Source organism: Labrus mixtus, chromosome 5, assembly GCF_963584025.1.
Source record: "Labrus mixtus chromosome 5, fLabMix1.1, whole genome shotgun sequence".
NCBI lineage: Eukaryota > Metazoa > Chordata > Actinopteri > Labriformes > Labridae > Labrus > Labrus mixtus.
Window position 1 is genome coordinate 788204 of NC_083616.1, and position 11797 is coordinate 800000.

Genomic DNA, 11797 nt, shown 5'->3' on the forward strand with positions numbered 1-11797 from the left:
ATTTTAAATATTATGGCTGCTTTTTAATATCCATTTTAACGTGATTTTCTAAATATGTGTCTCTTACTTTAATGTGTCCCATCATGCTCTCTGTGAATAAACAGTAAGAAGAAGAAGAAAGGGAGGCTTGGCTAAATGCCCTGACCTGCTCTAATCCACACATCAACCTCCTTCCTCTTTTTTTTTTTTTTTTTTTTTTTTTTTTTGCAGACGGTATCGATCAACCGGGAGCTTTTTACGTCACTATCGATAACTTCACCAAAAAAAAAATAATCAAGTGCAATTGTCCAGTAAATGTGGAGGACGCAGACAGGGAGACACTTTGCTCTTCACTTTGAAACAGTCAGTGGGCAGTTCTCCAAAAAAAAAAAAAATCCTCTACACTTTTTGAATCAGTCTCGTGCAAAGTCTCTGCGTTATGTGGTGTGTAAGTGTGTGTGTGTGTGTGTGTGTGTGTGTTTTTTTTTTAAAGTGGGACCTGTGATCGTAAACGTTGTTTAACGAGGGGGGAATCCAGCCCACATATTTATTGCAGCCGCTGAAAAAAATCTCCTCAATATCCCCCAAGATGGCCGCCGATGTAGGATCGATGTTTCAATATTGGAAGAAATTTGATCTACGGCGGCTTCAGGTTAGTGCTATTCTCACCTTTCTGCACTTGTTTCCGCAGCGGCTCGTCTCCTGACTCTGCGTCCTCTTTTCTGCTTTTTAAACGAGTGTGAGGCGGAAGCTGGCGGCGTTTGCATTGATAGTTATTAGAAATTGATCCGTGTTCTGCCTTTGTTCAGTTCAATCATTGATCAGCGGTGGAGCAGCCTCTGTGTTAGCCACGCCGGGCTGGGATCAGCACCGCGGACAGCACTGCTCTTTACAGCCAGTCGAGCTCTTTTTTCCGACTCTTTTCCTGCTGATTGTCCGCGACAAGTACCGCCGTGATAACACGTCCGGAAACTTTTAATGCGCCCCTCAATCTCTGTTCGTGGACGAAGGCTGTAACTTTTTCACCCAGCTTCATGTTTTATGCGGTTTGTTGTCGACGACCGACGCGTTGCTGCTGCTGCTGCTGCTGCATCTTTCAGTAGGCTTTAGTACAATTCTTGCAATTTTTTTTTACACATTTTTTTTTGTGTGTGATGAAGAATTTTGCATGTTGGGGAAGTTTGATTTTTGTGGACGGGAAAGTTTATTGTGTGGACATAAAGACATTTAATGCGAAATAATCGGGCTATGTGTTCGGGGGTTTTGTGCACATTCAGAGACGGTGTAGCCGACACACAGGAAGTGCAACATAGGCTACATCCAGTTAGAGGCTACTTATCATAAAGAGCAGACGAGCTTTGAGGGTTCAAAGACAACAGATGTGTGTGATTAAGAGCCTGCAGGATGTGTCAGGTGAGCAGTTTGTTTAACATGTCACCACACAGTCCCAGTATGCATTGCATGTCCGCCTCTTGCTTCACCCACTGCACTCAAAGTTGCATTTTTAAACCTCAGTGCTGGCAGGCTGTACGCTGCTATTCCTGGAAGAAAACGTTACAAAACACAAGGTTGAGGAAGCTAACCGCTGATTTCAGTGTCCACTCCCCCCTCATTCCCTCCTCTCCTCCTCTCCTCTCTCCTCTCTCCTGAAGCCGCATAGGGCTGCTCGGCTGGGGGGGCTGTGTAATTGTATTCCCCGCTAATGTTTGTAAATCAGCCTCGGCCGGCGCAAGGGCAACAGCGTCTGTGCCGTGTGACTGATGTTCTGTAACATGAGAGATGACAGGAGCATGGCAGGTGGAGGAATCAGATGGTGCTCGTCGGGTGTTGTTCCTGCTCCCGGCCGCTGGACCTCCTCTCTTTCATCCGGGCAGCACGGGATCCATGAGGGGCGAGGGGGAGCTATTGTTGTGTCGGCTTCATGTCGCGTCCTCTGTCCGCATCCTCTCAGGATCACATCAGCCTCACGGTGATCATTAACATGTAGGCTTTACATTCAAGGATTTTTTTTGTCATTAAATGTGAGTGAGGAGTGGAGGAGCTAAATCTGAACTGCCCCTTAAGGATGCCCGAGACATTACCCAGTGTCATGAGCAGTGATGTAGTGGTTTAGAATAAAAACAAGGTGGCCTCTAGTCTGCGGGCACTTCATGTAGAACAATAATCCTAAACCATCGTGTCCCCTCAGATGACCTCATTGTCATGAAGCTCCCTGTGACACCAGGAGTGTGGCCGGTGGATTTCTGTCTGTCTGTAGAGGCGGCTTAATGAAAGAAATGTGACAAAGTGAATAAAATAAAGGAGATATAGGAACATCTGCAGCCCTCCTGGACTGTAGATTTTCATAGTCCTGATATTGTTAACACAAAAAGTAAAACACTATCGACCAATCGTGCAAACTGATTATTTGATAAAACTGCTAAAAACATGAATTTACAACGTCAAAGTCCAGAAGAGAAAAAGCACCGGTCTTGAATCAGCAGGTGTGAAGAGCACGCCTTGTGCGTTTATCTTTGTAAGTCACAGAAGGTTAGAATTAGAAGCGCATTAGGAGCATGCACGTGTTGAGAAGTTTGCATTTGAAACATTGAGAATGTCTCCTGGTCTGCACAGATTTGATCATTTTCTCTGTTTGTCAGCAGCTGTGATTAACATCAGTAACTCTCCTGTTTGCAAACATACCTGTAACTTTAATGTGACGGGACAACATGCATCAGAAATCAGAGAATTCACTTATTTAGTTGTGATTTATAGAGCTCGTTCGGTGTCAAACCATCACAGCACTTTCAGCACGTCAGGCCTCACAGAACAGAAATGTAACGCTGGATTATTTATTCTCTCATTACAAGATATCAGTAAACTGAGTGTGCAGGTTTTATTTGTTTCTTCTCGTGTTTGTGCAGCAGATTTTGTGCCTGCGAGTTGTACAGGATGAATAATTCACCTGCAGGCAGATGAAAAGAGGGCAGGGAAAGTGCGAAGCGCTGAGGTGGAGTGACCTTGGTTCCTGCTGGCTGCAGGTCACCCGGCCGTTGCTGTGGTAATCATTCACACCAGCCAGATGGCATTTCCGTGGGCGAGCATGAAAAGGACGGGTCAGGGTCTGTCCTGCCAGGTCCTGCCAGGCCCCCCAAAAAACAACTCTGGGCCAATACAGTACCTGGAGAGAGAGAGAGGGGGAGAGAGGAGAGAGAGTGAGACAGAGAGAGGGAGAGATGGAGAGAGAGAGGGAGGAAGAGAGAGGGGGAGAGAGAGAGAGGGAGAGAGAGATGGTCAGAGCAGGTGGAGGAGGATTTGTTCAGTTATATCAGATGAACTTTTCTTTTCATCATTTATCAAACACATTAAAACCTTTAATTGTCCTAATTGCCTTCAGAAAAAACAGTATTTTTTCAGGGTATCATCAAAGCCGACCAAAAGGCCTTTATTTTTAATTTGACTTTAGAAAAGTCGGGCGCCGTGCCTCTGCTACTAGTTACTTCTATCCCTCTGTTGTTTTAAGCGATGTTGCAACGCTGCGCTCATACGGAGAAATAATTCTCTGCTTATTTGTTACTGTTTTTTTTTTTGTGTCCGCCTTGTTTCCACTCTCTCTTCCATGAATCTAAGAGGCAGTGTGGGGTTTTTAGATCAGGAACAAAAGCTTGTGATTGTACTACATTTAGCATGACTCAGTTGCTCTGGTGTCAGCTCTAATCCGCACACAGAGACAACAGTATTGCCAAACAGTGAAATTGCTTTGCAGCCTGTGAGCCTGGCTGCCTCCGCTGCCAGCCTGCTCTGTGTGCTGTTTGCCAGTAGCTCACACACACACACACACACACACACACACACACACAACAACCCTGCAATCTCAAATTGGCTGTGAAAATGGCTCTCTGTCTCCCTTTCATTCATGCTTTCACATATTTGTTTGCTGATATTGTTAATGTCAATTGCATCAGCGTAATGTCATTGTAGCGGCGAGTCAGTCAGTCAGGCGTCTGCGTGACTGTATGGTTTTTTAATTCATATGCTGTGATTGATATAAAAAGTATTTTTCCAGCTGACCTCCTCGTCGGCTGCTGTGTGAGCTCATTATCTCATTTCTCAACACTTGTCTTCTTTTGTCAGCTCTTTAGCAGATCAAGAGCTGTGTTTAAATGTTAAAGCCACATCATCATCATCACTGCTTTGAGTCATATAAACACTTCTGAACATGCCTTCACTACTACTTGTGAGAGTGGATGGGTGGGGCATGTCTTTCTGACAGGGACAACAAAGCAGATAAGAAAGAAGACTATGTGGGGCAGATTGAGATGTGAAATGGTGCAGCTGTAACCCTGGTACATAAAACGCAGGCAAACATGAGAGAGAGAGAGAGAGAGAAAGAGACTTGAGCATTAAGCTGTTTAACCTCTCCGTGTAGCATTAGTGGTAGAGACTTCAAAGCAGATGCTTCAGAATGACAAATGGGTTTAGAGACAGCTACGGTGAGCATTCTCACAGGAAGACTAGGCCTGTCATTAACGTCAGCTTAATCACTTTGACCTTCCTTCAACTAGATTTCCATACCTATCCAATCATTTTGCTTTGCCCGTGCTCCTGTGTTCAGTGGGCGATGTGCTGCTGTGTGATAAGTCACCGTGTGAGCATGTTACTGTCTCCATCTGCGACTTGAAATATCCTGAAAGCTCTAATATTAAAGGATTGCTTCACGCACACTACATCTTTTTTTTCACTTTCTATTAGTGCGATCCTGTCACGCGCTCAGCTTAGCTTCTTACACACGTGTTGTCTGAGATCTTCACACCCTCGTCTTTCCTCTTCTTCACATCATGGCGTCGCAGTTTGTGTCTTCCCGATGCCGTCATGATACACATCACCTTTCTGCATTAATCGTCCTCTAACTTTCTGTGAATGATCGGCTCGTAAAAACAGACAGAAAGTGAGAGACGTTGGTGAGCTGTGACTTCGGGCGGGAGAGGATGTTATAGGAGGGCGACCCTGTCCCCTCCACCATCTTCTCGAGGCGGCGTCAGGGAGTGCTTTCTTCCTTTATTTTCCAAAACCAACGATGCAAAATGAAGCACACAGGACTTCTAATTTAGTTTGAGTGCAGTGAGAAAAAGACTGTGAGCACACTGCTCTCTGGGCTGAGGTTTGTCCCCTCCTCATACTCACATTACTACCTGCTTACTGGGGAGTTTGTAACATGTGGATGACTCCTGGTGGGGGGGGGGGGGGTCAGGTCTAGAACCTGAAGCTCCTCTGAACTGTTTTCCTAGGGACTAGATTTAAATCCCCAAAAATGAATTTATTGTTCACTGTTTTAATTCTGTGAGCCCCTCAAAGCACATCACAGAGACATTTCAGAGACCTCTGTATGAGTGGATACCTCCAGATGGGAGGGTGTACCATTACTCGGCCTTTTGACCGAGCGCGGCTCAGATAAATGACGTAATGTGGACTCACTATATTTACAGTATTGATCTGTTGTTGCTCATGACTGATAAGAATTATAACATTATCCTCATGTTCTGTCCTGCCTGAATATTCCTCTTCTTGGAGCCGTGCTGTGTCTCTTTCTTTAAGAAGTATTTTGCCAAAAAAGCAATACCCCCCCTCCCCCCCTCGATGTTTCAGCGGGAGCGCCCCCCTTGGTAGTTAGTGCTTCATAGTAAGAACAGCCAGATTCTTCATAGCGGCCCCTGGGCTGGAGCCGAATAGCTTTGCAGGAGTAAATAAGCAGCTTTAACAAAACTTCAGGGACACATTAGTCTGCTGGAGGACAGCTCCACGGTGGCAGGGCGGCCTCTTCTCGCCTCGCAGTGATGCAGGCGAGAAGCATCAGGAGGGGAGAGGTAATGGCTCGTCTGCACGGGTATAAAGCTGTGTCCTCTCTCCCTGCTGACAGACAGTCTCAGGCTCAGCAACTTTCAGCCTCTCTCCACCGCGGCCTCGGCTTTATTTGTTTTGACCGTCTGACGGCAACACAGACATATTGAGAACCTCTCTCTTCTTCTTCTTTTTACTGGTTTCAATGAATCCTAGTTCCCTCTCTCTCTCTCTGCCTGTCTCTCTCTCTCTCTCCCCCCTCTCTCTCTCTCTCTCTCTCTCTCTGCCTGTCTCTCTCTCTCTCCCCCCTCTCTCCCTCTCTCTCTCTCCCCCCTCTCTCTCTCTCGCCCTGTCTCTCCATCTCTGCCTCTCTCTCTCTCCCTCTCTCTCTCTCTCCCTCTCTCTCTCCCTCTCTCTCTCTCTCTCGCCCTGTCTCTCCATCTCTGCCTGTCTCTCTCTCTCCCTCTCTCTCTCTCTCTCCCTCTCTCTCTCAGTTGTATCTGGCAGTGTTTCACTGTATTTCATTCTCCACGGCCCATTTTGTCCTTCATGACTTAAAAAAAGAAAGCACACCTTTTTTTTTTTTTTTTCCCTGGATGTGAAACTGCCAGGCTTGTGAACGCCGCCTCGTGTTCTGATGTTGGTTGTCATGTAGAGTGTGTGTGTATGTGAAGGGTGCTCCTGGGCCTCGGCACACTCCTGAGATCAATGCTTCACTAACCTTCTCCAGGTCGTCTTTGGGGGATCCCGGGCGCTCTTATTATGTGCCACTGCTCACAGCGTGTTTACCAGACTAGAGGAGTACGAGTGTTTTACAGGCCGGCCATTTGTGAGGCCCCATTTGTTCTCATTTAAGAGGGAGAAGACGGCCTCTTGGTGGTCTTTTGAGTATTAAACCAGCGTTTGTTATTACTAAGCAGACGTGCTCTTATTTGTCAAAATAATACTAAAGGTGTGTTCTGGCCAAAGCAGATGGATGCAGCTTGTTGTGTTCGCGGTGTCTCGTCGTTGTGCAGCTGCTCCCCCCACACAGTTAATTACTCTCTTATTCATCCCCAACAATGGGAGGGGATGGAATAAATCTGAGCTGCGCACTCCTCGCTTTCTTCAACGGGAAGGTGCAGACTGGGACCCTAAAGCGAGCGAGTGGCTTCAAGAGGTACAGTTTATCATTTTTAATGGAGAGGAACAGGAAGTGGAGACGTGAAGCTGGGGCCTCTGTGATTTATACAGCGCCTCGGCGGGGAGAGAAAAAAAAAGAGCAAGTCTATCTCTCTGTCCGCACCTTTGGGTTTGTAGTCGCTCAAATCTCAACCCCACCTTTTGGCGGTCTCGGCTCCTTTTCAGCGCCACCTTAAATACCCTTGTTTTCAAGGCCTCTCCAGGGAGCTAAAGAGCATAAAAAAGGGTAAAGATCCCGCCCTCTTCATTTGCAATCCAATGTCAACAGTTCTGTGTATCAGCTGTGTGATTGCTACAGTATCATCCCAAACCCTGTCTCTGTTTGGATTTTGTTGTTCCCTGAAAAGCCCAGTGATGTCATGCCTCCATTGTCACCTGTTCATGTGCTGTGGTAGTGGAGGGCAGCGGGGTATTGATTAGGCTTTGCGACTGTGTTAGCAGCTCTGCCGGTGTGTAATATCGGCCCTGAGGCTGTTCTGTCTCTCCACTCAGTCTCACGAGTGCTCTCCAGACCTTGTAATCTTAATTAAATATGCAACTTTTCATCGCAACAGGGTCACTATCTTTGCATTTAAACATGCACATAGCACCCCCCCCACCTCCCCAGCTGAGAAAACAGACAGACATTTTGAATCTTAATGCAAAAAAGGGAGAAAAAGAACAAAGAACTGAATTGAGACGCTGCTTCTTCCATTCCCCTTGTTAGCCTCCTGCTGCATTCCCCCTATAGTTTTTTCCGTTTTCTTTTTCTTTTTTTTTTTCTAGATGAGTTTTATGATATTTTTCCTCCCCTCCCCTCTTCATCTCTAACGCGTTCGCTCCTCTCTCTCTCTCTCTCACACTCCTCGGCAGTTTTCCCCAGACAGGTTCCACAGTGTTTTAGAGGGGATGGATTTAATTGCTCTGTGGGGATTGGTTGGCTGTGCTGGGCTCGGCTGTTTAATTAGTGTACCCTGCCGGGATTGGTTTAATGCTTCATGATCTTGAAATTGTCTGATTGTTCAGCCCTCTGGGGACTCTCCCTGCCTACGTAGGCCGGCAGGTTTAGCTAAACATTGCTCCAGGCTTCTGCTGTATGCAGCAGGAGGAGAAGAGTACGCCTCAGGAACACCAAAGTTGGTCGAGGTGGGGCGTCGACTTGTTCGACAAACATGGGGACATGAATGCAAACTGGCAGCTGTCTTCTGGGTTTCCTGCAGAAAAGTCTGCGCAGACCTCACAGGAGTGTTTATCTTTCAAAGAACTCTCAGCTGGGCGCTTTATGAAAATCATCCCATTGACTATTAATGCACTACCAATATTTAAAGTGTGACACAGTGTTTCTGTAAGATTAATTTCCATGCATGTGCTGCTAATGCGCCGACGTCTGGATGGATTCATCGACAGAGCTCTCGTCTCTGACTAGTTTTGAACGTGGGAGCGTCTCTGCAGCGATGAGGCCATCAGGATCATTTCCCTGAATGTATCTCTGAATGATGTGCTTGGTCACCTTGAGTGAGGGGAGCTGGGAAATTGCATTTGTGTAAATGGGCGCGGGGGGTGTGTCCCCTCTTTAGCCTCTGCGGGATGCCCTTGGGTTTGGTTCAATCATGGCACATGACGTTGACCTCAACAGTAAATGTGCTCGCCGTTAGATGGTGAAGACGGGGAGAGCGAGCATTGTGTCGGTGCGGTCCGGTTTATACCCGCTGAAGGCTGAAGTCATTCTGCTTCATCAGACTCATCGAGCACCACTCACTCAAAGAAGTCAACCTTCAAGTGCTCTACATCCAGAGGATGATAATAAGAACACCTTCCTCTGGTCCCTGTGCCTGGACGCCGTCATGTATTTGTCCTCACAGTGAAAGATGGCCGACTGTTCTGCTGCCACTATGATTACTTTTCATGTGAGAGTCTTCAGGTAGAGGCCATGCAGATCATGTTCTCTGCATGTTGTTGTTGTCTGGATCATCTGTGCTAGAAGCTCGTCACTGTTATGGTAACGTCCTCTGATGCACGCGATCACCTAGGTGATGCACTGCATGGCAACCCAAGCCGCTCCCCAAACGAGAGTCGCATCCTGCGCTTCATCCCCCTTTTCTCTCTCTGGGGGAGATGATGCCCTGATTACTGAGTGACTCTGTGCCAGAGTGGAGGGCCCTCTCCAGATGTTGGGATTGTTTGTGCAACCATGATGAGAAGTTGTGAGTAATCAGAGTTGGGTTGTGTAGACAATCTTTTTTAAATCTTTCCATTATGAATGTTGTTCAGGGATGTCTGAACATTTGATCCATTTCTGATAAATGTGACTTACTGCACTTCCTGTTCATTTAGCCTATAATAATAATAAAAAGTTGGACTTTAACAACATAACATAAGGTCTTGTTGTTGATACTTGTTATTTTTAAAGGGGGGGATCTCAAGTCACATGTGGATCATGGTCTAAGTCAACAATGCTGCTCTTTTATAGAAAAGCCATGAGACTTAATCTTGCAGAGCTGGTTCACCTTCAGAGATAAAACATATTATTGCCTCTCAGCACCCTCCCCCCCTCTGCCTTTTGGGCAGGGTGTGAGTCCAGCGTCCGTCTAGACGTGCGGCATCATTAACCTGCTGCGACCTCAGCCCCCTGATGAATTCGCTCTCACATCCCCTGCAGCCTAGCGTTAGCAGCCTTCCTCTCCTCCACTGGGAGCTGGGGCTCCTCCGGACCGGCCATTAGAGCCACTAGCCTCTACTGGCAGGCATTAATAGGCCAAGTGGCCGGAGCCTCTCTCAGCCTGCTGAATAATTCAGACCGTCTGGGCCATGTCTAGTCCCGGGGCGCAGGGGGGGAAATGAACTGGGGGAGCAGGGTGCAGGGGGCTGCGTGGAGGTGCAAGGGTTAATAACAGGTCTGCCTCTCTGTGTCAGCAGCAGCTCAACCCCCTCCACCCCCAGCAAGAGCACCCAACCCCACCCCAGCCCAACGTATGAAAGAATCCTATTCAGTTGATTAGATTTTTCAAAATGGATCAATTTTTAATCAGCAGAGCATCTGACTACTACGGTCAATACGACTGTCGCTGGGAAGACAGCTGCTGGACAGCCATCTTTATTTACAGGAATGTTTGTTTTTTACTGTATGCAGATGTAGAGGCAGGAAACGGCCTCGCTTAGACCACTGCACCACTGCAGTCCCTGGTCTGTCCACACAGGGGTCTGGCCTCATCATGCATATCTGCAACAACAACAACAACACCACGGCAGCGGCTGCAGCAGATCCTCCTCTGTAGGACTTCAGTGAACATTCACATCAGAGCAGAGAGGTGGAGTCGTCTCTCTGTTGTTACAGTGAGAGTCCAAAGACACTACTCTTATCCATCTGCATCTGCATCTGCACAAGTGGTGAGTAGGAGTGGAGAGCCAACAAGCTAGCTGTTAGACTGCCGTCAAAGTTTTATCTGGCTGTGGGGAGACCCTAACATGTTAAATAATGAGAAGGCCATAAACTTAATGTTCAGAACCTCTCTGAGGCTGCTGACGACATCTCGTTATGACTTGAAACACAGGCAGAATTATGAGCAGATAATCCGTCTTCAGAGTGCTTCTCGTTGTCGCACATCTGCTTCTCAAAGGGGACATATTATGAAAAATCCACTTCTACAGTGTTTCTGAACATATATCTGGGTAACCTGAGTGTCTACTGACAACATGTGAAATAAACCCATCCAGTCCTTTGTTTGTGGTCTGCATAAGTCTTACAACACAGAGAAAAATGCTCTGTTTCTAATGTGCTCTCCTTGTGATGTCACAGTGGGATTCTGGTGAAAAAAAATCCCCTCTCCTCCCCTGGTATCTCCACCCATGGACCTCTCCACAGAGGAGTGATGGTAAATGGACTTGAGCTTATATAGCGCTCTTCTAGTCTTCTGACTACTCAAAACGCTTTTACACCGCATGTCACACCCACCCATTCACACCCTTTCACACACTGATGGTAGTGGTCGCTATGTAGTATCATCCATCAGAAGTAACTAATGCCATTCATACACCGCCACCGAAGCAGCGGGAGCAATTCAGGGTTAAGTGTCTTGCCCAAGGACACATCGGACATGTTGCCCAGATGGGGATTGAACCCTCGACCTTCCGGTTGAGAGGCGGCAGCTCTACCAACTGAGCCACAGCCGCCCAGAGTAGAGTGATGTCTACTGGGAAAACTCAGGGGGGCTCATTGCATTTAAAGAGACACACACACCAAAACGGAGCGTTCTGAGAGAGCTGGTTTATACAGGGTCACAAACCTCCTCTGGTGTTTGATTCATGTTATATTTTGACCAAAGCACAGCACAGATGTTTCATTTAGACCACAGGGGACTGTTTGAAAAGGTGGAGAAGGGGGATGATATGTCCTCTTTAAATTCTCCCAAACTTGTCAGTGTGAGGGTTTGAAAGGGCCTACTTTGTGTAAATCAACATTAATGACGTACAGTAGATGTAAAGGCAATAAATAAACGTGAATGTTCAAACCCAACCCTTAAAGAAAACGGCTCAATGATCCAACCTTTCCTGCACAGCGTCCTCCAAACAGCGGGACACTGAGTCAGCCCTCAAGGTCAAACGCTGCGATATGGAGTAAAATCAATCAGGTCCTGTCCTGATGGGGTTCAATCCATATATCCAAGTCCAAAAGGTTAATCAATAAATTCAGGACATGGACATCATTTAAAGTGCGCGTGTAAAGTATCTTTCTCTCCGTATAAACAAAAACATTTCATCAAGTTCATCAAAATAAAAATAAGATACTGAAGTGATTGAGCTGCTCATGTGAAGATGTAACAGTAAGAGCACCTTGTGAGTT

The 11797-nt window shown here is 46.8% G+C and overlaps 1 protein-coding gene across 3 annotated transcripts in view; it reads left to right on the forward strand.

Moving 5' to 3' along the window:
• Nucleotides 1–399: 399 nt before the first annotated feature.
• cux2b (cut-like homeobox 2b) overlaps nucleotides 400–11797 on the forward strand; it is a 102331-nt gene continuing 90933 nt past the window's right edge. For 2 of the 3 annotated variants that reach the window (XM_061037214.1, XM_061037215.1), the window contains exon 1: nucleotides 400–631. In XM_061037214.1, the coding sequence (XP_060893197.1) occupies nucleotides 569–631 (63 nt within the window). In that variant the 5' untranslated portion in view covers nucleotides 400–568. Of the gene's footprint in view, nucleotides 632–728; nucleotides 1393–11797 lie in introns of those variants that run through there. The other variant, XM_061037216.1, reaches the window with a different exon arrangement.